The following is a 26,851-nucleotide window of genomic DNA, read 5'->3' as shown; positions in this document are numbered from 1 at the left end:
ACAGTTTGGTTTTTTTTCTGCTTAGAGGCCAAATGAGAAGTTGCACATTGATGGAATAGAGATGACTGAAGCAATATTAATCTGATTGTTCTCAAATAGATGAGAGTAGCTAGCAGTTTACTTCTGTTATGAGAACCATTAGCAGTTTTTTTCAAAGACTGAAAGTAGTTAATCTGTGCTCTGTAGGTTAGAAACACATTTTGGCAGTTTTCATGTTGTCTTTTAAAGGTACTTGTCTCACAACTCACTTCTATGGAATTAAATAACGCTATTACCAAGTGAGGTATCTGCAAAGTGAGAGAGAATTTAAAAGCCATCAACAAGAGACAAGAACGTGTAGAGGTAAAAACAGGAATGCATGTGGGGTATTGGAACAGAAAAATGTACTGCAGACAGTGGGAGAGGCGGTAAAGACTGTCCCAGGAGAAGCTGAGAGACAACTGCAATGACTGAAAGCAGTTGATCAGTATTTAGCGAAGCTAACTTTTGGTTTCTACTGAAAGTGGATTTTGTAGTCTTGCTGGTCTACTGTTATGTCAATAATTTGCATCAAAACTTCCTTGAGTCAGAACATCTGTTGTGGCCAATGGAAAGACTCCCCTTGACTTTAATGTGCTTTGGATCAGGCTCAAAATGCAAATAGTTTTTCTCTCATCCTTTGAAGTCTTTAACATTTCATGGGCTCCCTTATGTTATTGGTAATTTGCAGCAGAGGTATTTTGCATGCAAATTAAATTTCAGCAGTAACAACTGCATTTGTGAATACGTATGCAAGTGTGCATGCACAAATATCAGTAAAGCAAATTTTAGTTTTCAGTATAACAATCTAGAAATTTCCTCGTAATACTGAGTTGCTCCTAGTGGCTAGAACTGCAACCAAACATTAACAAATACATATAAAAGTGTAGAAAACTGTCAAAGTACATTTTGATACATCTGTGTAGAGCCAATTGATTTTCTTTTTTGGACCTTGTGCACGTTAATACATGTTTTCTATATGAAACTGGCATTTGTCACTAACTTGCTACAGCACTGTAGATGTCATACATTTAAATACTGTAATTGAACCTGAGTTCACTATGGATCAAAGAGTAATTTCAGACTACAACACTCATTTTGTTTGCTAGTGTAAACTCCTGAGTTTAGTCAAGTGCCAGAGAAGGAGTATTTCTTAAAATTAGGTGAGTGCTAGCAAATCACAGGGTTTTAGTTTTAAAAAGAACAGAAGTGTATTTTTAGCTGAGATCCTACTGATATTAGTGCTAACATTTAAAATTTTTTTAACTCAAAGACTAGTGTAGTGCTCACATGGGAATCTGAATGTGTTATCCTGTAATACCAGAATAATAAAATGTGGCAAAAAAATGACAAGTTTACAGTGATCCTGTTTACCTGATATTCAGACCTCACTCTGTCCTGTACTTTGCCCCCAGTATCCCTCCAGTTAACCCTGTCTGAAAAACACCAAACACAGGGGCAGCATATTGACATCTTGCGTTGTCACCTGCCCTGCCCACTGCCATGCCCTTCCCTGTTTAAAAGTTGGTCGGACCTAGCACCTTCTGCCTGAGCTCTCGTTTGCAGAGCAATCCTGATGAATCCCAGCAGGTTCAGCTGAAGTCCCATCCTCTGGAGATTTGTGCTGAGGTCCTTCAGCTCCTCCTACCTGTCCTGCTGCACGGTGGCTGGCTAGGATTTACTTCAAGGGCACAGCCATCTGGTGACTGTGAGGACAAATGGAAAAATAATTTAGGTTTCTAATTGCCGTAAGATATGATTAGGAACATCTTTCCACAGAAAAACGTATACTAAATAGGGTATTGCAAGAAGGGCTTGTCAGTGCCTTTGCCTGCTAGGAGATCACCATGTATGACTGGAAATGTAAAGAATTAGTCACTCTTTTTGTACCCCAGGCTGTTATTTAAAGCTCTTGCTGGGAATGTCATTGCAACAGGGAGGGAGTAGCAGGAAATAAGGGCTGGGGTCAACAGTGACAGTGCTGAGTGGTGAGGAGGGATGTGTCAGAGGAGCGGAGGTGCCAATGCCCAGGCCCAGTGCGGTGGTGGCAGCGCTGTCCTGCTGGGCCAGGGCCGGGCAGCGAGGAGCTCATGGCAGAGCAAGCCTAAGTCACCAAAAATACTTGTCCGTTGTCAGTGGAAAGCATTTAAAAGGAGTAAGTATCTGTCTGGTTCTCTGCATTTATTTTGTGGTGATTTAACAAAGTTTCATTTTGAAAAAGAGGACAACTAAAGTAAATATGTGAAGGGACGTAATGTTGCAAGCTATATTATGTAGCTGCTGGCTGTACTGGGATGAAATAAGCTGGGCAAATTGAGGTACTTAACCTGTTAATGATAGCAAAGATAACTGACTGACATGGATCCTGCTCTGGAAAATACTGAAGTAAAGTGTAGGAGTGGGGATATGGACCAGGCTTTGCTAAAAAGTGGATTGGGAAGCTCTGTAAAAACCTGCCTCTCCCCACAAGGCTGTCCTTAGCCTGGAGCATCCCCAGCCTTGCTGAGTCAACACTTCAGTCCCAAGAGTAAGGAGGGAGGCATAGGGCCTTGGTAGCTTTTATGGTCCTGAAAAGCCAGTGCCAATGAGCACATATCAGAAGAAGCCTGAGGCTGCCTCTAATCCTGGAGCTGTGGCCTCCTAGCAAGCTCCGACTTCAGAAGGGTACCGCTCTGCCTCCTTCAGTTGCTTGTGCTGCAGAGTGGTGATTGAGCCACACTTGACTTTCTCTCTTCAGCTTTCCTCCAGGCATTGCTCAGGGCATGGTCCTGGGGAGGGCTGCAGGGAGTGGGAAGGAAGGGCACGGTGACATTCATGCAAATCTTTGGCTGCTTTGAGCTCCTCTGTTCAAACCCAAGGTTTCTGATTCATGGGTTGTTCCATTTGCCTAAACATCCTGCCTGCATTTTCTGAAGGCAGGTGGTGTCCCAAATGACTATGTAGCAAGGACTCTTTAAAATCATGAGTTCGAGGGCTAACTTGATATGAGCTGCATAAGCAATTTATAATAGCTGCTTCATTCCTGGCAGAGGCTTTGTGATGGATATTGGCAGGGAGTATCTGGTTGATTTTTTTTAACTCTCTTCCTCCATCCAAAGTTAAAACCTGATTCTGAATATCAATGGCATCAGTCACATAAACTAGGTTGTACAAACCATCAGATCTTGTGGTTTGGGAGCACTGCTCAAGCCATACCATGACACTCAAGAATGCTTGAAATTCACCTCACAAATGTGCTGTTGTATTCCTAATTCATGGCTACCCCCTCTAGAGAAGTGGCTGCTCGGTGCAGCAAGAGCCAGGGTCTGTCCAAATTAGCATTCCAAAATAAGTGTGAAGTATTGTCCAGTTAATAAACTCTGCATTACCTAAGACCATGAACAGCCCCTTTTGTGAGGGCTAAAGTTGTCTTTATAAAGAAATGATACAAAGATGTCCTTAAATATGCATGGAATGCATATTGGTTATTTTAAACACTATAAAAGCCTTCCTTGTTATCTGGGAGACCAAGGACAGTTTTATTGTAGTGAGTCTTACAACATCTTTGAAACTTTTCAGCTGGGTACAAGTTTAGAATGAGAATGATCTTCTAAGTCTGAATCACACATAACAAGTTGGAAGCAGTATTACTATTGCCAATGCAGAAGGAGGCAGGGAAGGCTGTCCTCCCAGTAGTGACAGGTTTAAAATGCAGAAATTGGAAATTTTGGAAATTTACGTGCTCTTCTTTCCCTTCTATGGGTTGGGCTGAGGAGGCTGCTTGGTGGCTGCTTTTTTTTTTTTTTAATTAAAACCCACTGGAAAATATTTAGGTCATCATTTCAGCACTTTCTCACTGCCAGGAAGAATATGCTTTGACTTTGACTTTTAGATGGGAGTGACAGTTTTTAGAGAATGAAGTTCAGATAAAGCAGCACTACTGCGCAGATCGTGCAGCAAACGGCCCATAGCTGGTCTCTGGCCCGTTAAGTGACATACTATATGACCACGTTCAGATTTAGTATGGTGCCCAATCTGTTTTTATCTGAGATCCCTTGGATCTGTTTCTCCTGCCTCACAACTTTTATATCAGTGAAACTCCACTAACGATGGGAATTTCAATTTGCTACTTAAATGTGTGTTGATGTCGATGCAAGGAGACTCAGACTGTGTTATTAGGCTGGTTTTATGAGAGTAGTGATCAGCCTGTTGAGTCATTACATCCACTTTACACTTTGAATGTTAATTGCTTTATGGAGCTTGTTAATTTTTGTTTAGTTCACTAGCTTATGAATGATGGTGGTCTCTATCAGAAACTGCCACCACATTTTTTTTCATTACTTCTGTTTAGTACCAAAGTTTTTGGAAACATGAAGGCAGGATCTTATCCTAGGTAACTATTACACTGTAGCTTAAAAAATACCATTATGTTTTGGCTTGTTTTCTTTTCTGTGTTGCTAGGAACAGATATAACACTCTAAACAATGTGAACAATAATCAGAACTTCTTAAAGATCAACTAATGTGGTAGATAAAACTACCCAAGTGACGTATTCAGAAGTGCAAACAGTAATAAAGCTGTATGAGAAATCATTATTGCCACATTTTAAAATAATTTGTTGCAAAGTATGTTACGCTTTATTTAAAATATCCTTCCCTTGTGGGAATACACAGCTAGAACGTGGTATGCAAGTCTCTCTGCGTGGGCTTTTCCAAAGGCAGCTGTTCTTTGACCTTGCACTACATGAGGAGTTTTAAACTTTCATTTCTGGATTATTGATTGCCCTCACTCAGTATCACTCATTCACCATAGCTTTCTAAAAATGCAGTGGCAAATCAGATTGCATTAATGGAAACTGTTGTGGCCTAGAAAAGAACTTTAATGCTGACAAAATGGGCTGATGAAGTCTGGGCTGGTAAGGTATGCTATTTTTGATTGTGGAAAGTAGCATTTTCTGAAGGCTTGCTGAATGCTGTAATGTGATTGCATGTTCTTCTTTGTTAGTCATCTCTAGCTGCTGGTGATGGTAACAGATGTTGTTAATGTTAAACATTTAATCAGCTAAAGTATATGTCTTTCTGCTTTTCTTTCTCAAAAATTGAAAGGATCTCTATAAATTACATTTATTTTCCAAAAACTCAAAAGCATCTCAGAGGTGAACAGAGATCTGCTGAATCTGAGTCCAAATTAATGATTATGTGAAAAGAATTCTGTCTTCTCACTGACTGGAGTTGCTTGCAGTAACCATTGGCTTGTACTGTCTTTCTCCAACCTTGCTGTGACCATTTAATGAGGTCTGATTCAGACTAATTCCCACAATCTGCAGGTTTTATTCCCTGTTGAGGCTGGAGTATTTGAATGTCTGTTCAGACATATAGTTTTCTTTTTAATTAACACATCTGATTTTTTTTTTTTTTATGAAGGCCACAACCTCTGTCCTAATCTGGGCAGGTGAAATTTCACAAGCACTTTATCATGGCTCATAACTCAAGCATCTGGACACACCTTTCTAATTGTCATTTGTATCTGCCTGTCATTGCCTCTGGCATTTGCTGAGTTTACATTTCCATGTGATTTACTGCAAAACATTTTGTTTAACAAGTCACTAACACACACTGACAGGGGAACCCCCTCTCAAGAAGCTGAAATAATGATTGCCTTCCTCTTTGCTTTCTTGAGGTAGGTGCTAAAAAATCAATCTGTTGGTATCAGCGCTTTAGACTTTGCACATATGAAGAATCCTTGAAACTAGAAAGCTATGACCTTGAATCTGTGACAGGTTTGAATTGCAAATGCATTTTGTCTTGGGTTCTGTGTGTGTAACAAGATGAATGAGCTCTGAGGCAGCACGATTAATCCCCAGTTGCAGAATTGTGAGGGCAGTGGGTTTATGAGACAGTGGCAGCTCTGGAAGTGTTCACCTAACTATGAAGGTACTCAGATGCTGAGGCCGCTGCTTAACAGTGGTTCTGGGCAACTTTTTAATATACCAGGGCAGCTGCTTTGCCTTCTGGACTTGGCATCTTTGGTCCCTGTCTGAGGGTCCCATGCACGCCAGGGAAGGCACCCGACCAGGACCCCCTGCCCATGGCCTCTCATTGGGGCATGCTGCAGTGGCAGCATGGCCTGGTGTGGGGCACAGCCTGGGCAGGAAGTATTCTCTTTCACCTTCACAGGCCTGGGAGGCCTTTAACCAGGGGACTTGGTGAGCTAGTTTTTAAGGCCATGGTTGAGTCTCGTGTAACTGTTCCCACATGGGAGTGACTTTCCTTCTTGCTTTAAAGCAGTCGGGACAGGGGACATCTAATTTAGGCCTAGATTTGTTCTCCTTTAGTTAAATATTCAAACCCTGTATTCTTCTTGCAGCCCTAAAATTACTGTGCAGATGAACTATTTTACTTGTGTATGTCAGAATAAAGACACTAAGGATTTGCAATGTCAAAAACCACCTAATGCTGACAAAGGTGATTCATACAGGTCTTGCAAATGATTGCTTATGTCCCATGATGAGTTGGGCGCAACCTAAAAAATAGCTCTGTTTAAGTGGCACATTCACAAAATGTAAGCAAATGCAGAAGAAAAAAATACAGTGAAATATCCATCTTTGCCCTTCCCCCAGTTAGCTGCTGATCTCATGTATTCAGGGCTCTGCCTGGCACAGTGCAAATTTACTGACCCATTAGTGGCTGCTGTTTGGCTGCACCTTCACAAAGGAAAAATATGTCCAGAAAAGAAATTTGATGCATCAGACACACCATAACTAATTCATTGCAGCCAGCACTCTTCTTCCTGCTCTGTTTAACTGCCTCAAGTTTTAATAATGCATGAATTTCTTGGTTTAGTTTTGTTATAAAATCCTGGGTTGGTTTGTTTGAGTGTGTATTTCTTAATGAATGAATGCAGGCAGGAAAAATGTTAAGTAATTGCAAGTAAGGAATATGGAAAAGCAATATGCTGATCTGAGCATTAGTTTTCAAAAGAACAGGTTCTACTATGGTTTTTTGATAGGCTAATAAGAGTGTTAGTAATCAAGTGATGAAATACTTTAAAATTCAAGCAAAAAGTGGTCCCAGAATGATTTCTGGGTGGGGCCAGCTGACAACAGTGAACTTGGTTTTGATGGTTGAGGAGTTCAAGTAATGCTTCTGTGGGGTGGTTATAGAGGAGAAGTCTCTGGTGACTGTAGATGGCTGCTGGGGCTGCTCTTGATGATCATCCATCTGTAGTTATATGCTGCCTTATTGTAGGAAACCTGACAGTCACAGGAATACCAGGAAGGCAGCACAGTTTTGCAGAGTGATTTTATCTAACTTGAGATGAATGCAGTCATAGTTGATAAAGCCAGAGAGAAAAAGGGGAATATTTCTGCCTCAGGTCTGTTTGGCTGATAGTTGGATGTGGAGGTTACTCTGTGTGAACTTGAGATCTCTTGGGAAGTGAAAGATACGTGCTGAAAATAGATAGTCTTACATACCCAGTTCTATTTGGTTAACTGGTGTAAGATCACCGTGTCGACAGTATTTTAAAACCTCGTGCTCCTGAACTATCTTAGATGCAATCTGGATGCTACTGATAGCATTCTGTTAATTGTTGAGGCAAAATTAAGTTTTGATATGGTTTAGTGAGAGCAGATTAAAAGTAGTGCTCATAAGAACTATGAGCTGATAAGTTATCACAGCAGGAAGAGAGCGGGGCAATCGGGGCGGATGTGAGTCACACGCCAGTTACAACGCGTGTGAAGCCTCCGAGAGACTTATTGCCAGATTTCTTTGCTAGAGTAAATTTTTGTGGCCTGGACTGAAGTCAGTGGTGCTTTTGGCCATTTCTTAATAGCTCCATGGTTACCACAGTTAATTTATTTGTTTATTATCTTGCACTAATTTACATACCATATAGATATTTGAATAAATATATTGTGTCAGCCATGAGGGCCCCTGAGCCAAAAGAGGATGTTATTGTTAGGTTTATTTGCCAATAGTTTTGTCGGAGATGGATGCTTTTCCAGATTAGAAGCAAAACTATGTTTGTTTTGTCACTTTTTCCTAATTAGCAGCTGTGTGACATGCAGCAGGAATTTGAAAGGAAGCTTTTCTTCTTGTGTGTCAACATTGCTGGGGTAAATGCTGTGCAGGCTGAGATGCAGCCTGTATCCCAGCCGAGGGGCTGTGCCCTCCAGACATCTGCTCTGGTGCCCCGGGGCACAAGGAGGCTCAGGGTGATGTGGCAAAACCACACTGGGGCAGCTGGTCACCTGCCTGTGCCAGGGACAGGACTGGCTCCAGTGATCTGCATGGAGAGAGGGAAGAAACTGGTCACTTGTTCGTCAGCACTGGTTAGCATTAACCCAGCCCCCTGAGAAGTCTTAATTTACTTTAGCCATTGGGTCAGCTATGGGCTCATTCCTTGTGCTGGAATCAGGTGATATGCCCATTGTGCAACTGGACCAAATCTTTCACTCTTAGAGCAGCAGCTGTGTGGTAAATGTGTGGGTTATCTGGACCTGAAGGATGGATGGGCAGAGCTGTGATATAAAGATACAATACATCAGCTAAAAGGAATTAGTGCATGATGTGTCTTGTGAATTCAGGATAGGAGAGGACTTGAAAGCTAAGCCAGGCTCAAATTAGTTCTTATCCAGAACTTGCAGCAGCTACTCATAGCACCGATATTTCTCTGGCTATTATTTTTCTGAATTTTCTTGCTTGGTGGGGCTGTTAAAATAGGTTCCCCAAAGCAGCCTCTGCATCCAGTGCCTTTCCCTCACTCTCCAGGGAGGTGTGATAATGAGAAGAGGCATTGAGGGCAGGCTTGGGGGATACATCTGCTCTCCAGAGAGCAAGCACTGATTCGTCACCCTGGTGGAAGGCATTCTGAGTGCACCTGAACAGGGCTGGCAGCACAGCCTGGACAGCAAGTGTGCTGCCCTCCTACTTCTAGCTTGGCACAGTGCCACTGCTGGCACCTCCTTCAGGGTCTCGTGGTAGGCAATTTAGCAGGGATTCTGCTGCACCCGTGTTTTGGTTTGTGACCTAGCAGATTGTGCTTCAGTGCTATGAGCGATACACTTCTCCCCAGATACTTCCCTCTCTTTCATTTATTGGTGGTAGAAGACTGTCACAGATAAATAAGCATGTTCTCACTTGACTTGATAATTTACGTGGTGTTGCTGAAGGTGATTTATAATTTATATGTGGAGAGGATTTGCTGATCTCATTAATAACTTTCCAAACATCTAGATAAACATGCTATCATTCTGAATCAAGTGAGCTTGAAACAGCCAAAGTATTCACCTGCAAGGGCTTCTGGCACTCCATTCGTTCCCAGACAACAGAAGTTTGACAAAAGAATGTGGGAACTGCCAAAGCGTTTCTCCTCACAGCAACCCAGATCACCCTAAGATGGGAGATTCCATCTATTCTTGCTAAATTATTCTCTATTGAAAGGCTTGTTGACAGGAGCAGATTCTAGCTCTTTGATTTTTAAATAGGGACTGTATTTCACAGCTCTGAGCACTCTGCCCCTGCGAACTTTCCTCTGCATCCTCTCCAACTTCCTGCCAGTGCCTGTGATGCAAAGAAGCAGGTAAACAATCTCCGCAAGCTTCCTCTACTGTGGCTATAGCAGGGGGGGCTGTGACAGCCCTGGATGTTCCCTGCTGAGTATGCCAAGTTGTTGCTATGATATTTTATTTCATCAGAAGTAATCACCTCCTCTCTTGGACGGGCACCCTGTTATCTGGAGATCTGCAAGTGTTCTGTATGCGCTTATTGCTTAATTAAACCTCACAGGAGCTTTTATTGTGAATTTTATTGCCACTTTTTAAGTGCATAAACTGAGGCAGGGATAATGAAGTTTACAGTTCTGGGTGTCTGTTTAGTTACACCCCTCAAATTGGGAGGCCCAAAGGAACAACTTTGCTTTCTCTTCCACCACTTACTTCTTTCTTTCTTTCTTTCTTTCTTTCTTTCTTTCTTTCTTTCTTTCTTTCTTTCTTTCTTTCTTTCTTTCTTTCTTTCTTTCTTTCTTTCTTTCTTTCTTTCTTTCTTTCTTTCTTTCTTTCTTTCTTTCTTTCTTTCTTTCTTTCTTTCTTTCTTTCTTTCTTTCTTTCTTTCTTTCTTTCTTTCTTTCTTTCTTTCTTTCTTTCTTTCTTTCTTTCTTTCTTTCTTTCTCTCTCTCCTTCTCTCTCTCCTTCTCTCTCCTTCTCTCTCCTTCTCTCTCCTTCTCTCTCCTTCTCTCTCCTTCTCTCTCCTTCTCTCTCCTTCTCTCTCCTTCTCTCTCCTTCTCTCTCCTTCTCTCTCCTTCTCTCTCCTTCTCTCTCCTTCTCTCTCCTTCTCTCTCCTTCTCTCTCCTTCTCTCTCCTTCTCTCTCCTTCTCTCTCCTTCTCTCTCCTTCTCTCTCCTTCTCTCTCCTTCTCTCTCCTTCTCTCTCCTTCTCTCTCCTTCTCTCTCCTTCTCTCTCCTTCTCTCTCCTTCTCTCTCCTTCTCTCTCCTTCTCTCTCCTTCTCTCTCCTTCTCTCTCCTTCTCTCTCCTTCTCTCTCCTTCTCTCTCCTTCTCTCTCCTTCTCTCTCCTTCTCTCTCCTTCTCTCTCCTTCTCTCTCCTTCTCTCTCCTTCTCTCTCCTTCTCTCTCCTTCTCTCTCCTTCTCTCTCCTTCTCTCTCCTTCTCTCTCCTTCTCTCTTTCTCCCTTCCCTTCCCTTTACTCTGAGAAACACCTGGAAACCTCCTGTGATCTGCACAAGTTGACCTGGAAGTTGCTGAGCAGAATATCAGGCCAGACGAGCTGGGAAGGAAATAAATGGTTTTTCCTTTTAATACTGTGATACACATTGTGTCCATGAATACCAGAGGAGGGTCAAGCGAGCTGTCCTCAGCCTCTGTGGCAGAGCCAGGATTAGCCCAGAGTAACTGTCTGCTGTAGCCATGAGTTTGCACCTCGTTGTGAGGCATCAGGCAGTAGGTGTGAACTAATGTAGAAGGATGGCTTCTGTATGCCTCCCTGCATGTTTTGGGTTCTGTAAATTAGCCCAATGAGCAGCAAATCTTCAGCCTGATTTTCACATCTAGGTATAATCAGGAAAAGGTATTTAGAGAAATCCTGGGTGATTTGAGCCTTCCTCTTCCATGTCCAGAACATCTTTGGCAACGAATGCTGTGTGTAAACAAGGGTGCACCTACATGTGCCCTATTTCCAACACTTTCCTGAGAAGTTGTGATCAGTGTAGAATAAAGAAACATACAAGTTGAGCAAATTTAAGGAGAAAAGGACAAAAAAAAAATCAAGCTGCTGTTTTCCTTTTGTTGAAATTAAGCTTTGTGCTAAACTTTGCATTGGTAATGAACTAAAAGTGGTCAGGCACTCCAAATAGCAAAGGGCAAAGAAGAGAGAAGCAACTCATCATTGTATGACCCTCTCTAAAATGTCATGGGTAATCAAGTGCAAAGTACTTAATGGCTCATGATTTGCACGCCACCATTTTGATTGATGTACTACTTAGCGTAGGATTGATAGTTTTTTACAGTGATGTTGATGGGAGTCTCTCAGAAGCACCTCTGCTTATTTTCTGCTGTGCTGGGGAGAGCCAAAGCTGTGTTTGTTTGAAGCCATTGTGTTCCCAGGATCTTTGTTAAACGGTCAAAAATAGTGCAGAGTTGTTATCTTGCATAGAACCCAGATCTCACCAGAACTGTCTATATTTAGGCATCATCTAAAACCTTTGTGTTAAGCAATTCTCCAGGGAGACTAAAATAGCTTTTTTTTAAAATAGTGTCATACAGCCATTTAGAGAGCATGTGATGATTAATCCATATTAAGGCATCTTGCTATAATATGAGCTTGAACTCTGTTCCAGGCTGTTCACAGTTAACCAAAGAATAAAAAAACCCAGAAGAAACCTGTAGTTTTTGGTTTGCTGGCATGAGGGGGCTCCATCACAGCTAAGAGACAAGTTCAAACAGTAGCAGAAAACATTACAACTATGCTGAGTTCTGCTGCCGAGAGAAATTCCGCTTGCACAAAGGATGCTGCATTAAAGGATTTCTATGTAGGATCAATCCACAGATTCTTGACAACAGACAATTCATTAAAGGGTATTAATGTAACAATTATTTCAGCTAACTTGCAGTGTTTCATTAGCATGTGTAAAATACAAGCGCTTTTAAAATAAATTAAAATAACTTTTAAAATGCTCTTTAATACCTTACAGGTACACTCCTTTTCTAAATCCAAGACCCTTGGATGATGCCATCTGATGCTTGTGTTAGGAGCAAAGAGGCATTTTAAACAATAATGTCAGAGCTATATGTTAGGCCTTTCAGTGTCAGACTGCTCAAGCTGCTACTGTGCTCTATTGCAGACTTCATCTAACTTTGAAAGTTTAATTGCCTTTCTGCAGAGCTGTTAAGATTTAGGAGATGAGGGATAATCCCAGGCTGGCTGGACAGTGCTTTGAGATACAGTTCTCTGTTCCCATCAGTGCTTTTACAGGACTGGAGAGAGAAGCTTGTAAGCTGGTCTCCTGACATGAGGATTAGGGCTTGTTAATGTGGAGATTTTAGGCCAATTAATCAGCTTTCGCTGGAGTATACTGTAAAGCTGTAGCAGTGATATTTTTTTTTCTTTTTGCAAAATTCCATTGTTTAAAGAGAAAAAAAAAAGTCACTATTTTCTTCTTCATTTTCCTTAAAAATGTGTTAGTTTTGTGATTTCTCCTCATGCTGCTTCTGTTAAAGGGAAACTGTCATCTTATTTTTCTAATTGAGTAATTGTTTGAAACTGATTTGTTGACTCATCTTTAAATCTCACAGCTTGTAGAAAGGTGATTAAACTTTCAGAGTTAGGTGAAATCTGTGATAGAAGAGAGTGACAGCTTGAGTGATCTGAAATGGAGAGCATCCCAACACTTGACTCAGTAATATTTTGAAGATCCTCTTAGCACTTGCACAGTGTGCTGGCAATGTTAGTATTCTCAGCACCAAAAAAGGACACAATTGCTCTATTGCTGTTTCTGAACGGGGGTGTGTGTGTCTTTATCATACTGGGGCATCTGTTTATTGTTTAAATATTAAAAAAAATAAAAATACAAATGTAGACCACTGGAAGTGCCGTGTCCCCAGTTCAGCAGTGCAGCCCGATCCGTTAAAGCACTTGATGTAAAATGCTTTTAAAGTCTGCTGAACTGGACCCTCCAGCTGCCTGGAAAGGAAGGGGACACCTCCTGGAGACATTGCAAGGACAAACAGGCCTTTCCATTTCCCGCCGGGGGAAGCGCCGGCTGCTTCACTCGCTACTGCCAGTCCTAGCAAATATCTTCCTGTAGAGAGCAGAGCAGGTTGGGATTTTCATTCCTTGTGGGAAGTGCTGACTTCTCAGGAAGGGTTTTAGGTTTGTTGGGTTTTTTTTTTCAGTAAGGAATTGTTTCACCCAGACCCCGAATTTTTAGCTTTCTAATTTTAAATTTCAGTCAGAAAACCCCATCACAGCAAGTTTTCTCTCTCAGGGGGCTGCTTTTCTTTTTACGATATCTTGTTGAGACATTTCAGCTGACCCTCCCAGTGCGGGGCAGGAAGCAGCAAACAGGCAATGGCTACTGCCAGGTCAAAGCAAAGATCAGTAGCTGTCATGATGTAGAAAATGTCAAACCCAACTGTTTCCCCCTCACTACACAGCTATAGCAATGATAGGTATATGTAAGCTATTATATATATCATAGAAATATGTGTAGCACAGTTCGGAATATTTCTTACTAGTTTTTGAGAACTGAAGCTAATTTCTCACTTTGGAGCTTTTCCACCCACTCTGAGTAGTGTTGTGACTACCTACAGCCACTGCCTTGGCTTGCTGCCCCTCCTCTTCCTCATCCTGCTGTCTGCAGCTTAGCCTTTCCTGATGGCCAGAAGGGCTGCAACAGTCATCCACTGCAGAGCCATCCTAATTTTGTCCAGCATGGCTGAGTCCTCCTGTGGTGCCTGCTATAGGTGCTCAGGCAGGTGCAGGTGGCTGATACAGTCACCTCTGTGGTGCTGTGCAGCTGGAGACCACGTGCCTGGTGTCTCTCTTTAGTGTTCAGAGTTACTGCATTGGGAAAATCCAGCCAGATAAGGCCTCTCTCAGAGGATGTGGACTTTGGCCTTGCAACAGGTGCTCTCAGTGCAGGTTGGAAGGGAACAGCCCCATGTGTGGCTGTGCAGCTGCAACAGTGCTGGCCCAGCCTGGGGTGGCCTTGTCTCCGGGCAGCCCCGCGGGGGCTCCTGCCGTCTCCCAGGGGAGGATGCCTGCTGCCCCTCTCACCCCCCGGGGGTGGGAGGAAGGTGAGCCTCTGGGCAGCTCTGCGGAGGCCGTGTGGTGCCCAGGCCGCACTCGTCCAGGGCAAGGAGACAGGCTGCTTTGTTTGCAGCCAGTTCTGGAAGGGCCACGGGTATGAGGTGAGCAGCAGCAGGAGGGTCCCAGCTCCCACAGAGACCGGCTGCAAGGCCTCCACTCTCTCCATCCCTGGAGAGGCCTTGTGGAGACCAGCAGAGGAGCCTGCCAGTGGGCTTAGGCGACCCGGCTCTCCTGCACTCCTGCCAGGGCTGCAGCTCTGCTGTCACCACCAGGTCAGTCCCCAGTTTAAAAAGAAACCACAGCACAAGCTGTAGATTTGTAGCCAAGCTTGCTAAACTGAGGGAAAATATAATCAAAGATTTTTTTTTTTTTTTTTTTAAGCTTGCTCAGGTTGTGTGAAAAGCTCCTCTGCTCCGTTTACGCAGCAGCTTTGCGCAGGAGGCCTGTCTGTGTGCCTGAGAGTGTACCTGTGTGAACAGTGTCTGTGGCTCAAGCAGTTTGGATTTCACATCATAGTACATTTTGTCCTCTGAGATGCCTTTATTTCTGTTTTGAACTTCCCAGGTTTGTACCCAATCATGGAGTAAAAGTGCTCTGAAGCCAGTGTAGCCTCTTTCCCTAGTGGGTTTGTGTTTCCTCTTGTCATTCATACAGCAGATATGTGCACTTAGTGTGTAGAAATACTGGTTTTCTCATTAGAGTTATGAGTTAAAGATGGGGAACTCATTTTAATTTGTAGCAATCATGCAGTCATTATTAACAGGAGGCAAAGATCTTACACTGTGAACATCAAAGGAATCTGACGTTGTTTGGAAGCAGCATTTGGTACATCGCTTCAAATTGTACAACTTGACTTTTAAGAAAAGCTCAAGAGAAAGATTTTTATTTATTTAATTTTTTTCCTGTCTTCTAAGGATCTTTATTTATCAGCCTCAGGGGCATTACAGTGAGTAATTAGATTGGACCAGGAGAATGACTTAATTTTACTAGAAACTCATTAATTCATCCTATTTAAAATCTTCTCATTTCACCCAAAACCCAATTATGCTTGTAGTGGCAATGGTCTGGAAAGGCATTGTCTTGTAGGTATTAGGGGGGCCACTGGGACTCCTGTGGTATTCATGTCGGGGAGACAAGGGTGACTCCCTTTCTTTGACTTTTAGGTCAAAAGAAGTAGTCGCTGGGACAGCTTGACAATTAGAAAACCCTGATGAGCATTTTGAAGTAAAACAGCTGTACAATAACAGAGGGGTTCATGTTGTGGGGCAGAAAGCTCATCAAAAGAGACTATCCAAACAATTGAGTTCTATAATTAACACACAAAAATCTGTTCAGAAATGGTAATAACAATAAAAGAGAGCTGAGAAGATGCTGCCTACTTATGTGGCAGATGTGGGTTCTTTTACAATCTGAGAGAGAAAATCCATCCTCTTAAAGAATAAGAATATTAGAGGGGAAAAATAAAAGTAACCTTTTGTTCCTAAGGGTGCAGTTAAAATGTGAGCTTAAAATATTTTCAGACAGGGAAGAACTGTAGAAAAAATAAACTGTGATGAAAGACATGAAATCAGAGTATTTTTTTTCAAGTCCTTAAATACAAATTTCTTTTCTCACTTAAATGTGTAAGACTGACACTGAAATATCTTTTCTTAAATTACTTGCTTTGTCCCTTATTTCACCGAGAGTACTATTTCAGGGTTTTTAATTTAAAAACAATAATTGACTTAAAAACCACTTCCTCTCTTCTGTACATCTCAAGGAATTTTGAAGTTTCCATGACTATGTAGCAGATATGTATTTCTACTACAAAAAATGGAAACAATTGAATGCATAGCTTCTGAAATCTCACGTAATTCCACAGATTTTTAGCTATCTTACTTCTCTGTGATAATTTAAGTTATTAGTGGTGTGCTGGTCTCCTTTGGGAAGGAGGGGTGCAGCAGAAGCCTAGTTTGTGTTTGGGTGCCGATCCTGCCCTGGCTGAGGACCTTTTCATGTCAGAACTCATTGGGAATCGCAGCCCTTGGCAGTGATCTACTGGATGGTGGTGGCTCAGCAGTCCTGTGCTGTGCCTCCCCCTACCCAGGACTGCCCCATCCCACTAGTCCTTTTTTTTTCTGCTGCTGCAAGTAAGCACTTCAGAACATCTGTGTCAGATTTTCATCCAATGCAGGTTCATTGACTTAACTAGATTTACTTCAGCAAACTCGTGTTTCTGTGCTTGTTTATTCACCCCTTCTCTTATTAGCTCCTAATGTGGAAATTGGTGTTTTTCTCAGTTGTGAGTTCTCACCTTCAGCAGAGGCTGAGGCAGCAGGTACCAACCGTTTCTCTGGTGTTGTTCCCTTGTTGCCAGAGTTGCTGGACAAGCAACTCTCAGCTCAGGGGTGGCTTGCTTGGACCTTCCCTGTCCTGTCACCTGCTCAGAGCTCAGCCAGCCCTGCTGGTTCCAGGGTCTCTTTCCTCCCCAGGTCAGGATCCCACTTTACCTTCTGTGGCTGAAGAGCAGAACGCTGCCTCCATGCCACTGCCAACGCCTCCGCTGGGAGCTTGCTGAGGTTTTTGTAAAGATATACACTGCATTTGTAATGTTTTAAGAACTTTGTCAACATGGAAACTGGATTATTTATCCAAGCCTTTGCAAGACTTTTTTTTTAAAAAAAAACTACTAAGCATGTCAAGCCTTTTCTAAGCTATGATGGAAAGATTAATTGTATTTCAGCAAGGACAAAACAGCAATTTAAGAGCAAACACTGGGTTGTTGGGGTTTTTTAACAACTTTTAATTTGCAGGAGTAATTTTTTTAAATATTCCTCCCCCCCCCCAACCCCCCCCCGTCATTAAAATAATTGCTTATTTAAAAATAGTTAAAACCAATATCATACATATAATTTGCTATAGCTGACTAAAAAGAATATGACTATGATATGTTTTTAAATTTTTAAATTCCTGGCTAAAATTTTCTAATAGAAAAATACAGCATTTGGAGCGACCAAGCAAGCAGACTTCTCAGCCCACATATGCATTCTTTTTTCTTTTTTTTTTTTCTTGAGAAAGCTATGAGTATGAAAATCATATTTAATGAGAAAATGGAGTTTGAAAAACAGTTTGAGAAAAATTGCATCCAAATTTTACTGAAGATCCATAATTCCTCAGAGTATTTTTTTTGCAGTTTTAACATATATCTCTCCGGTAAATAAAAATAAAAAGGCATATAATGACCAACAATATTTGAGAAATTGTGTCTCACTTTAAGGGAAATAGAAATAAAATCTGTTTTAACATTAGAATTCAAAGATAGCATAGTAATTTCAAGCTGATATCCATTTGAAACCAACGTGATTTATTCTGAGGCAAAACTGTGAGCTTTTTCATGCTGAAAATATTTTTTTTTAGAATTTTCCTTGGATTTAGTGCAGGTGCTTGTAATGTTGTTATGCTTATGGGTGATCTGAATACCAGACAAGATTTTTTATTTTCTTTCTTTTTTTCTTTAAAAACTAACAGAAAGAACTAATTAAGGCAAAGCTCAGGAATTGAATTCAAAGTTTGCATTGCACATGTGAACTAATCTTTTTACAATGGTATCTTATGAAAGCTGTGTAAGAACACCATTCATGCCAGGTTGCACCCAGGAGATCCTTCCTAGAAAAGAAGCTGCATGAAGATTTGTCATAAGCAAGCAATAAAGACTTTCAGGGAACAGGTTCTGTACAGGCTTCTTGTTTGCCTACTAAATCATTAACCTGCAGAAGCCCATCTGTAGCCTTAGCAGGCACTGGTTGTAATAGATGTGTCAGCAGTACTTCATGCTAAGGACAGCTTTTACTTAAGGGATGGTACCACGAAGCTCTTAAGGGCAAAGAGCTGCTGGTTTAATGCAGCACATTCTCTAATGTCCTTTTATGCCACGTGCTGAATCTCTGAGCATGCTAAAATGAGGCAAGCTAACTGATGAGGAGTAGGGGATTTTTGAAGCAAAATGGCTGTGTGTGCTTTAGGAGCAGCAACTGTGTTTGGAGAGCTTTCTTTGGGTCTTGAAATATTAATGATCTTGGATTAATATAGAAGAAAACAAAATACCATGCGTGAAACAGTGTGGAGGGAAATCCTTGATTTACAGACTGTTGACCTTGCAGTACTCACTGTATGCATGTATTCCCTTTTAAACCACTGAGTCTGAAAAGACAGTGAGGAGGAGGAATGGTTGCAAAAATCTTTCCCTGTGGCATTTTCCTACCTTTCCTGCAGTGATACAGCTTGAGCAGAATCTTCAGCCTTGTACTAGACTGTTTTATCTTCTAAATATTTTAATACTAAGCAGATGCAAAAGACAGCTCTTCATTTAATAAGTTCTGTATTCATATTAACAGTAATATTAGAGTTTACATGTTTTCTTTTAAAAACCTTGAGTAATAGCGGTATTTTTGAGGATAAGAACAGTCAGCCTGGTCTCCTTTTGTATTCTGTTTTTTTTTCCATGCATAATCTTTATATATGAGAGCAAGATTCCTCCTGTTGGTGTTTGTCATGGTCATATACAGGATTTGGTGTATTTCTGATCTGAGCTGTGACAGTGAAAACCAGGAATAATATCACAGATCAGCATCTGCCATTTGCTGCTGTTGTTAAACTAGGCACAAGAGGACATGTAGTGATAGTTCAACTTGCCAGATATTGAAAAAGCATATAAAAAATAAAAGGTAATTTTTCATGGTGGGGTATTTTAAAAAAAATTTTTCCTGGCGCTTCACATCAGAAGCAGAATAAGCTTTTTTACCCAAGTTGCCTTTGTGCACTGCAACTGCCTGGCTGGTAGGCTGTACCTGGTGGGTTTGTGTTTGTGTTTAGGGGCTAATTGTCTCTGATGCAGGGAGCCTCGTTCTGATCTCCATGATTCTTCCAGGTTTCCGATTTTAATCGGAACCCCAAGGCTGTTTGAAGCATGGCCACAAAGCACCTTGCAAGTTGAACCTTATCTAATAACACGATGCATGTAAACTCTGGAAGCATAAATCTTCGTCATTTGAGCAATGTGTTTTTGTAAGATCCTCCGCTCCAGTGACAGCCGCAGCGAGCAAAAGCGGAGTGATCGCCCAGCTGCCTTACGGGGTGCGAGGCACGTCGTGTAGTTAGGAGTTGTTAAGGAAATTCTGTAAATGGCTTTGGTTAATAAGAGTGAAGTAACTTGCTGTTTCAGAAATGTTACTGAAATCCCTCTCCTTTTCCCAGTGGAGGGCTTCATAAGAATGAGAGGAAATAACAAGGGGGGGCTAAGGGAAGGGTAAAACAGAAAGAGCAAGCCCCAGCTGTGCAGAGGGTTGTGACCCATGTACCAGAGCCCCCACATAGCAGGGGAACCCTAAAGGTAGTGTAGGTGATAAATGGCAAGATGTGAGTCACACAGTAAATACTGGGAACAACCTTTCCTTCTTACACGTTCGTGTGCCTGGGTATTTTCTCTGTTCTCTGTAACACTGAATGCCAGTGGTGATGATGGGCTTTTATCTCTAGCCAAGGGAGAAATTTCTAGGATGACATACCTGTTAGCCACTATTAAAATGTGTTATTAATGATGCTAACGAGTTTTTTCCAGGTGATGTAAAAGTAGGCATTTGTGTAAGCACTGCATTTAGGAAGATGATGTTACTGAAGGCTTGCCAGCCCCATGTGGGACTTGGTGGCAGTGGTGCAGTTACCGCTGTGCCCTGGCTTCGAGGAGGAGAGAGCATTGCTGACTTCCTCCCTTGGGGAGAAAGAGCCAAATGAATTGTGCCTTTCCAGGAGGAAGACGTGCCATTTCCAGGAATGTCAAGCTGGGGCCCTTGATGCCAATCCCAGTGGGTTCCTGTCCCACTCCCTCTTAAAAATTGGCAGTGTCTGACTGTCAGCTGCTGTTCCTTAAGTGGTCATAGAATAAACCAATTGCATCCTTTTTGTCCGATGTGTGTGTGTGTATGCAGGTGGACATGGGTTAAGCAACATGAAGCTTCATGGTAAGCACAAAGAGGCAGCTGATTTTCTGGCACTTGTCAATAAAAGAGTATAATATATATATATATTTTACCATCTCCAAACCAGCTTTTAAAATGGCTCTCGCTGGAATTAGAAATCTGTATCCCCTGACATAGGATTACTCATTAAGAGGATGATGATTGTTAATTCTTCACCTGAGGCTAAGAGGACATCATTAGATCTCTTTGAAATATCTCTTGCCTTGATTTTGAATAACTAAGCCAGCAATTTATGATTGCAGCCAGGGCAAGTAACATTCTCCCTTCTCCTGTTCCTCCATCTAGCTTGCAAAATCGGATACTACAAGGCGCTCTCGACAGATGTTGCTTGTGCCAAATGCCCGCCTCACAGCTTCTCCATCTGGGAAGGCTCTACCTCCTGCACCTGCGAGCGGGGCTTTTTCCGAGCTGAAAATGATGCTGCCTCCATGCCCTGCACTCGTAAGTTCGTCTTTGAACAGTCTCTTCTCCTTTTGTCATCCATTTCTTCTCCTGTGTTTTCTTTCACTGCGTATGTAGGAGATACTGCCTGGAGTTCTATGTCTAAGAAGGGTCCTGCTACTGAGAGCAGCATTCAGTAGCTCTTACAGCCCTTTGCAGATGCAGCTTGTGTTTTGGATCACACTTGTGGGAGAGAAAGGATTAGTTCTCAGCCCTGAATTCCTGACACTGACATGGTTGCTCTGACCCTTGAGAGCTTATAGCCTAAATAAATCAGAAGACTGGGATGAGACCAAGCCAAAAAAGAGGAGTGACTCACACACCTCAGTAGCAGAGTTGGGAATAAAATGCCAGTCTAAGTTCCAGTCAGAGTGACCTGTTCAGTAGATCACATGACCTTTAATCTCTTAAAATATTGCTATTTCTAGAAATTGTGAAAGCTTTTCTCGTAATTGTATGACCTAGGTAAATAGGTAATGTTTATAGTCTCATTATATATCTAATTTGCTGAAAATATAGCTTGTGAACCTTAAGAACATAAAAGCATTTGTCTGAAAGGGATTTTAATAATGAATCTTAAACCTTAATGAAACAAACACTAAAGTATGTTTATATAGAATCATAGAATGATTAAGGTTGGAAGGGACTTTAAACATCATCAGGTTCCAGTCTCCCTGCTGTGAGCAGGGACACCATCCACTAGACCAGGTTGCACAGAGTCTCATCCAACCTAGCACTGAACATCTCCAGGGAGGGGGCATCCACAACCTCCCTGGGCAACCTGTTGCAGTGCCTGGCAACCTATTCCAGTGTTTGGAATCCTTTGTAGATAAGTACGTAATTTATTTACGTATTGTAATGCAGCAAATGGAATTTGCTTTAGTTCCACCAAAATGCCTTCAACAGGGAGACCAAGAAGCGTAGTGTGCCGAGCACACCCACGGGTTGCTGGAACTACTGCCTGTCCTATGTGTTTGTTAACACAGCTGAAGACCTGGGATTCCAGACACGTCCTGGTGTTAAATTGCAATCATCTAGTTCTTTGGTTTTTACTTCTATAGAGCAGTTTAAAACAATAAGTGAAAGGGCTGTGTTTCACTACTGGAAATGCTTCCAGATTTTTGGAGTTTAGCTGTATATTTATGCAGAGTGCGTGTGTGTCTGTGAGGGAGGGAAGGCTGAGATATTTCTTTTGTAACATTTTAATATATTCCAAATTAATTTTGGATAGATGACTCACATTATTTAAATCTTAATTTCTCCCTTACAAGGCATAAACAAAGTATGTTCATAACTAAGCCAGCACATATCCCTTCCCACACTCCCTTGATTCCAGCTTCTTCAGTGATCTCCTTTTCAGCTGTGAGTTTTGCTGGGTGGTGGTTAAGCAGGTCTGGGCATAGCCAGGAGCAGCTGCTTTTGCTCACTGGGGAAGCATAGAGGGCTGTACATCCCTTGCCAAACATTGGCTGGGTATAGAGGTCTGACTGTATTGTGAAACCTTGCTGAAGTGGGTAGGAACATGCTTTTTACAATTTACCACCAGTGTACACTAGGAGATACAAAGCTTTACCATTTTGATAAGAAAAAGTCTTTTTGCAACAATAAAACTGTTGTTCAGAAGGTACACCCTAAACATTATATCATCAAAAGTTTCTCCTAAAGCCCTGGTCCTAGTGGGTGATATCCTGACCAAATTGAAATCAAATTAGTAATCAGCTGGTTGAATTTAAATAGGCGTGTGCAGTGAGTGAAGTATAAGAAGAGAGCAAACCACTTCCAGATGGGGGAATTGTAAGCAAATTATATGTATATTTGCTAGTATTAAAAAATGTAGCCCTGCAAGCTTAGCCCTTTTTTGTCAAATTGTGGGCCTACTGACACACTTCCCCATTCCTGTCTTTGGAGGTCAGTCCAAGTTGAAGTCCCTAATCTTGGTTTTTCACTCTGAAAATAGAAAGGGGGGAGAAGAAAAGGCAAGGGCTGTCATGCTGGCTTCGGTCTTTATCTCTGCATCTAGCAGCCTAGGAGGAGTTGGCACGCAGAGGCAAGCCAACACCAAAATCTCATGGACACCTGGTCTTGGAAAGCAGACTTGTGTCTCTGGAGGTCCTATTTCATAGCTTTGAATGTTTGTGTAGCTTAAGGACTTCTTTTTCTGTGATCCAAGGTGAAAGAAGGCACAGAGGTTATTTCTGAGCTGGCTTGCTGGGTAGCCCTTCTCCCCCATCCATTGCTGTGCTCTCTGGTATCCCCTCTTTGAGGTCTGCTTTAGCAGTCTTTGAAAGTTGCTACCATAGTGGTCCCTGCACGGGCAGCAAATGCAGTCCTGTGTGCGTGGTGCACCTCTGCGTCGTGCAAGGAGTGGGGTGCATGGGACTCCTGGGGGGGCTGTTTGTGCTCCCCACACCGAGTAGCCTTCTGCCCATTCACCTGAGGCGAGTGACAGAAAGCATTTAGAGGGCCTCTGCTGAAGGAAGCCCCTCCGGAAGAAGCTCCCCGTTTGTCTGACTTTCCTGACAAGATGTGGAGACAGAAGGGAGCGTAAACATCAAAGGTTCTTTCAGATGGATTCAGACTCTAATAAGTTCTTACCAGTTGGTTAAACCAGGTGACAAACCCAATTCCCATGTGCTGACAGCCATAATAATCAGGCACCTTCTTTGTTCATTATGCTCTCTTTAACCCTGGTATTCTCATTCAGTCCTGCATTTAGTAATCACTCAGTGTGACGGAGCACTAATGAAGAAATAAAACACAGTATCTGAGATCCATTCTTCTAGCAAAAAGATAGACTCTGCTCCACTGGCTTGTAAAATCAGGTTTCTGTTCACTTGGAGAACTATTAGACCAGGTGAATAAATGTAACATTGGATAATTTGGAGAGAACACCTGGAATGGACTGTGGATTGATCCCTTCTTTATTATTTCTAAACACTTTTTTTTAAGATTAAGAACTTCAGCCTTCATAGGATGTGTTTTTGTAAAGCTTTGACCCTTGGCTATTGATTTCCTTTAGTAATAAACTGGCTGGCCTCCTCGCTTACCTTGCCTTCTGGGTTGCGGGAAGAAGACCACTATGACTTTCCATTAGCATGTTTGTGGTAGAGGATGAAAGGGAATTGGAGAATTCTCCTTCCTTTTCCTTTCTTGCAATTCCCACACCACCTACTTCCTGATGTGCTGGTCAGCAGAGGTGCTTCAGAGGTTTCTCATTCTGTAACATTGCTCTGACATCTACATCTGTTGTTAAGCTGTAAAGACTGTGCCTAACCTTCAAGTAAGCCAGGCTTGCAATCTAAACAAATAACTCCAGCTCTGGTTTTAGTATTCTGCTCTATTTTAGCTCTGCTAGAGTGAGTAGTTTTATCTGGCTTAAAGCTTGTTCAAGTAAGAACAGAAAGTGGCAGGATCTAAGTGTAGCAAACAGTGGAGTGGGCTGAGTCAGGAGACCAGCCATAGACACCCTGACATATGCATGTTTACTGGGGCATCTTTTCCTTCCAAGTTGCTTTCTGGTGATAATCATTGTGTCCATCACCACTGAGGAGCAGAGCTGCCCTGAATCTGCCACTTTGGCCTAACTCAGGAATTTAAACTTCCAACTCTGAAGCACAATGAGCTTGTCAGCTGTGTGCTTGGGCATGGAGATGGTATGATTGATCTGTAATACACTTGAGCACAAACTGTGGAAGACAGGGATGCCTTTCCCTTTTGGAAGCAACACAAAAGTAGTATAGGCAGCTATTCAGACCTTCATTGTATTTCAGTATTTGCTGAGAGGATGGGCCTTTCATAAGGTTAGCAATCTAATGGAGAATAAATTGCCTTGCCAACACACAAATCCATGAGGCTGGAAAATAATCAGTCTCAGTCATGGTCCTCATCCTTGGATTTCCTTCTCCGTAAGGAGATACTCTGTGAATTGCAGCATAGTGCAGGCAGGTGCAGTTCCCACCCAAGTTAATGGGCATTGGTCCTGCGTCCCCACCATTAAATGAGTTGGGTTCTGTAACTGCTTCTTGGCAAACAATGCTCACATTATAAGTTAGAGCAGGACGGTTTTGTATTGTCTATATTGTCTGTTTGATTCAGGTTATTAATGATTTTTAATTGGGAGCCTTTTACAAAAGAGAGATTACTAGCATAGACTGTCCAGCTTGAAATTTGTCTCAGTAAATGACCCTGAATAATCTAGTCCGTTGTGCCACCCAAGCAGTGACTGATTGATATTTTGTTGTGACCTGAAATATTTCTAAAACGGTTGCATTTAAGACAGTTTATACTGGAGGAGCTTAGAGATAATGAGAGCAAATTTAGTGAGATGCAAGAGGAAAGTGCCTGCTGTAAAAGGGCTTTCTCCAGTTTAGGTTATCAAGAAATTGAAGAGCCTGACTTCAAACAGCAAACGTCACTTACTTGTCTTTACATTCGCCTCTTCTAATTGAATTTAGTGCACTGCTGTATTTTCTCCAGAAAGTATATTGTTTTTAAATTACCATTTCAGTGCTATTACTCAAGGCTCCTGCTTCTAATACTTTCTGACAGTTATCAGCATAATGAACCATAATGAAACGATGAGCAATCTACAGTGGAAACTCAATGTGGATTCCACTAGAGCTGTGTGACTGTGTTGTTAAAATTTGAATGCACATTAAAATAACACCGTCTTTATTTGTTTCCAAGGTCAACACTTTAAAAAAGGTCTGAAGGGTCTGAGCACTTCAATTTTGTAAATGTTACAGTCTAATATACACCCTTAGTGTGATCTTGTATTGCATTTAATATATCTCAGAGATAAATATTTGACCTACATTTTCAAAAAGAGTGAATTTACCTACCTAATAACTCTGCTTGCAAATTAGTAATTACACAGGAGCTAATTATTTGAGCATACATTTATTATGATGGCTTAGACTTCTAAACAAACAAATGTGCTCCTTTTCCTTCAACTTAACTTGTGTGTCGTCTAAATTTCCAGACAGACGCTGATTATCACTCTTCTAGCTTTTAGAAGAAAAAGAAAGGGTACAATGTGCGGGCATGCTTGATAGTATGTTGTAGGTAGCTTTACCCTGGCTTTGCTATGCTTTCTTCCCAGGGTTAGCACACTTGTTCTGGCACTACTTCAATCTGACTTCTGCTGTTGGAGCTCCTTCTCTATAATATGAAGTATATGCCAGTACAGCCTCTGGATTTCAGAAGCTAAATTTGTAACATCGTAATTCTTCCAAGTCTTTACATATGTCCATGCCTTAAGTAAATTATTTTGTTCTTAAAACATCATGTAAGGTTGTTCAGTATATAAATAGTATGTCAAAATGCCTTTTAAGGTGCAGTGTGGCAGTTGCAAGCGCAGAGGGAACAGTGGGTAGGGAGTAGAGAGAGAATGATTTTTCCTCTCCACATAGGCTGGGAAAATAGACCATCTATTGCTGCCAGACTGAGAGAAAGGGATTGTGAGTGATGGGAATCTCAAAGGAGAAGGCTGTCTCCCCTCATCTGTGGTGATGGGCTGAAGGAATTGAGAAAAGTTGAATAAGAAAGGGAGTGGTTATAGCTTGAAGAGGAGAGACAGGAGTAATTTGACAATCTGTGTTTATAATCAGTAGACTTAAAAAATCATCACTCCTTTAAATACAGTGACTGTTTATTAGCTGTCTTCTGATTTTCTAGATGGAGCCTTAAATTAACAGAGACATTTATTCAATTAAGTGGGGGCTTTGATTTGGTTAGTCAGGACCCAGTTCTGTAGAGTTGTTGAAGTAAATTAGAGGGCTAACAGAATAAGAAATTCAGTAGTTGGGCCAATGACAGAACAACTTATTTTTCTGGTTGGATTTCTTCCTTGTCAGACTGTCAGATAACTTTCTGGTATCCACAGTGGAATTCTGCTTTTTATCTCAAAAGACTGAGTGAACATGCATGGTATTGCCTGCAGCACAGCATATTAGAGTAGATGGGATAATGTGTCTTAGCTCATGTGGCATTGCAAAATGTTCTTATACAGCTGGTTTTGGAAGAGAAACCCAGAGCCCGTAGGGGTGGCACCTGCCGGCCTCTGTTTTTCCACACCTATG

General features: G+C 41.8%; 1 protein-coding gene across 2 annotated transcripts in view; it reads left to right on the top strand.

Moving 5' to 3' along the window:
* The window catches only part of EPHA4 (EPH receptor A4), a 105,063-nt gene that overhangs the window by 20,297 nt on the left and 57,915 nt on the right, over nucleotides 1–26,851 (top strand). For both annotated transcript variants that reach the window (XM_051626517.1, XM_051626518.1), the window contains exon 4: nucleotides 20,616–20,771. In XM_051626517.1, the coding sequence (XP_051482477.1) occupies nucleotides 20,616–20,771 (156 nt within the window). The remainder of the gene's footprint in view (nucleotides 1–20,615; nucleotides 20,772–26,851) is intronic.

Source organism: Apus apus, chromosome 8, assembly GCF_020740795.1.
Source record: "Apus apus isolate bApuApu2 chromosome 8, bApuApu2.pri.cur, whole genome shotgun sequence".
Taxonomy (NCBI): domain Eukaryota; kingdom Metazoa; phylum Chordata; class Aves; order Apodiformes; family Apodidae; genus Apus; species Apus apus.
Note: the sequence above shows the minus strand (reverse complement) of the source record. Positions and strands in the feature narration are given on the sequence as shown.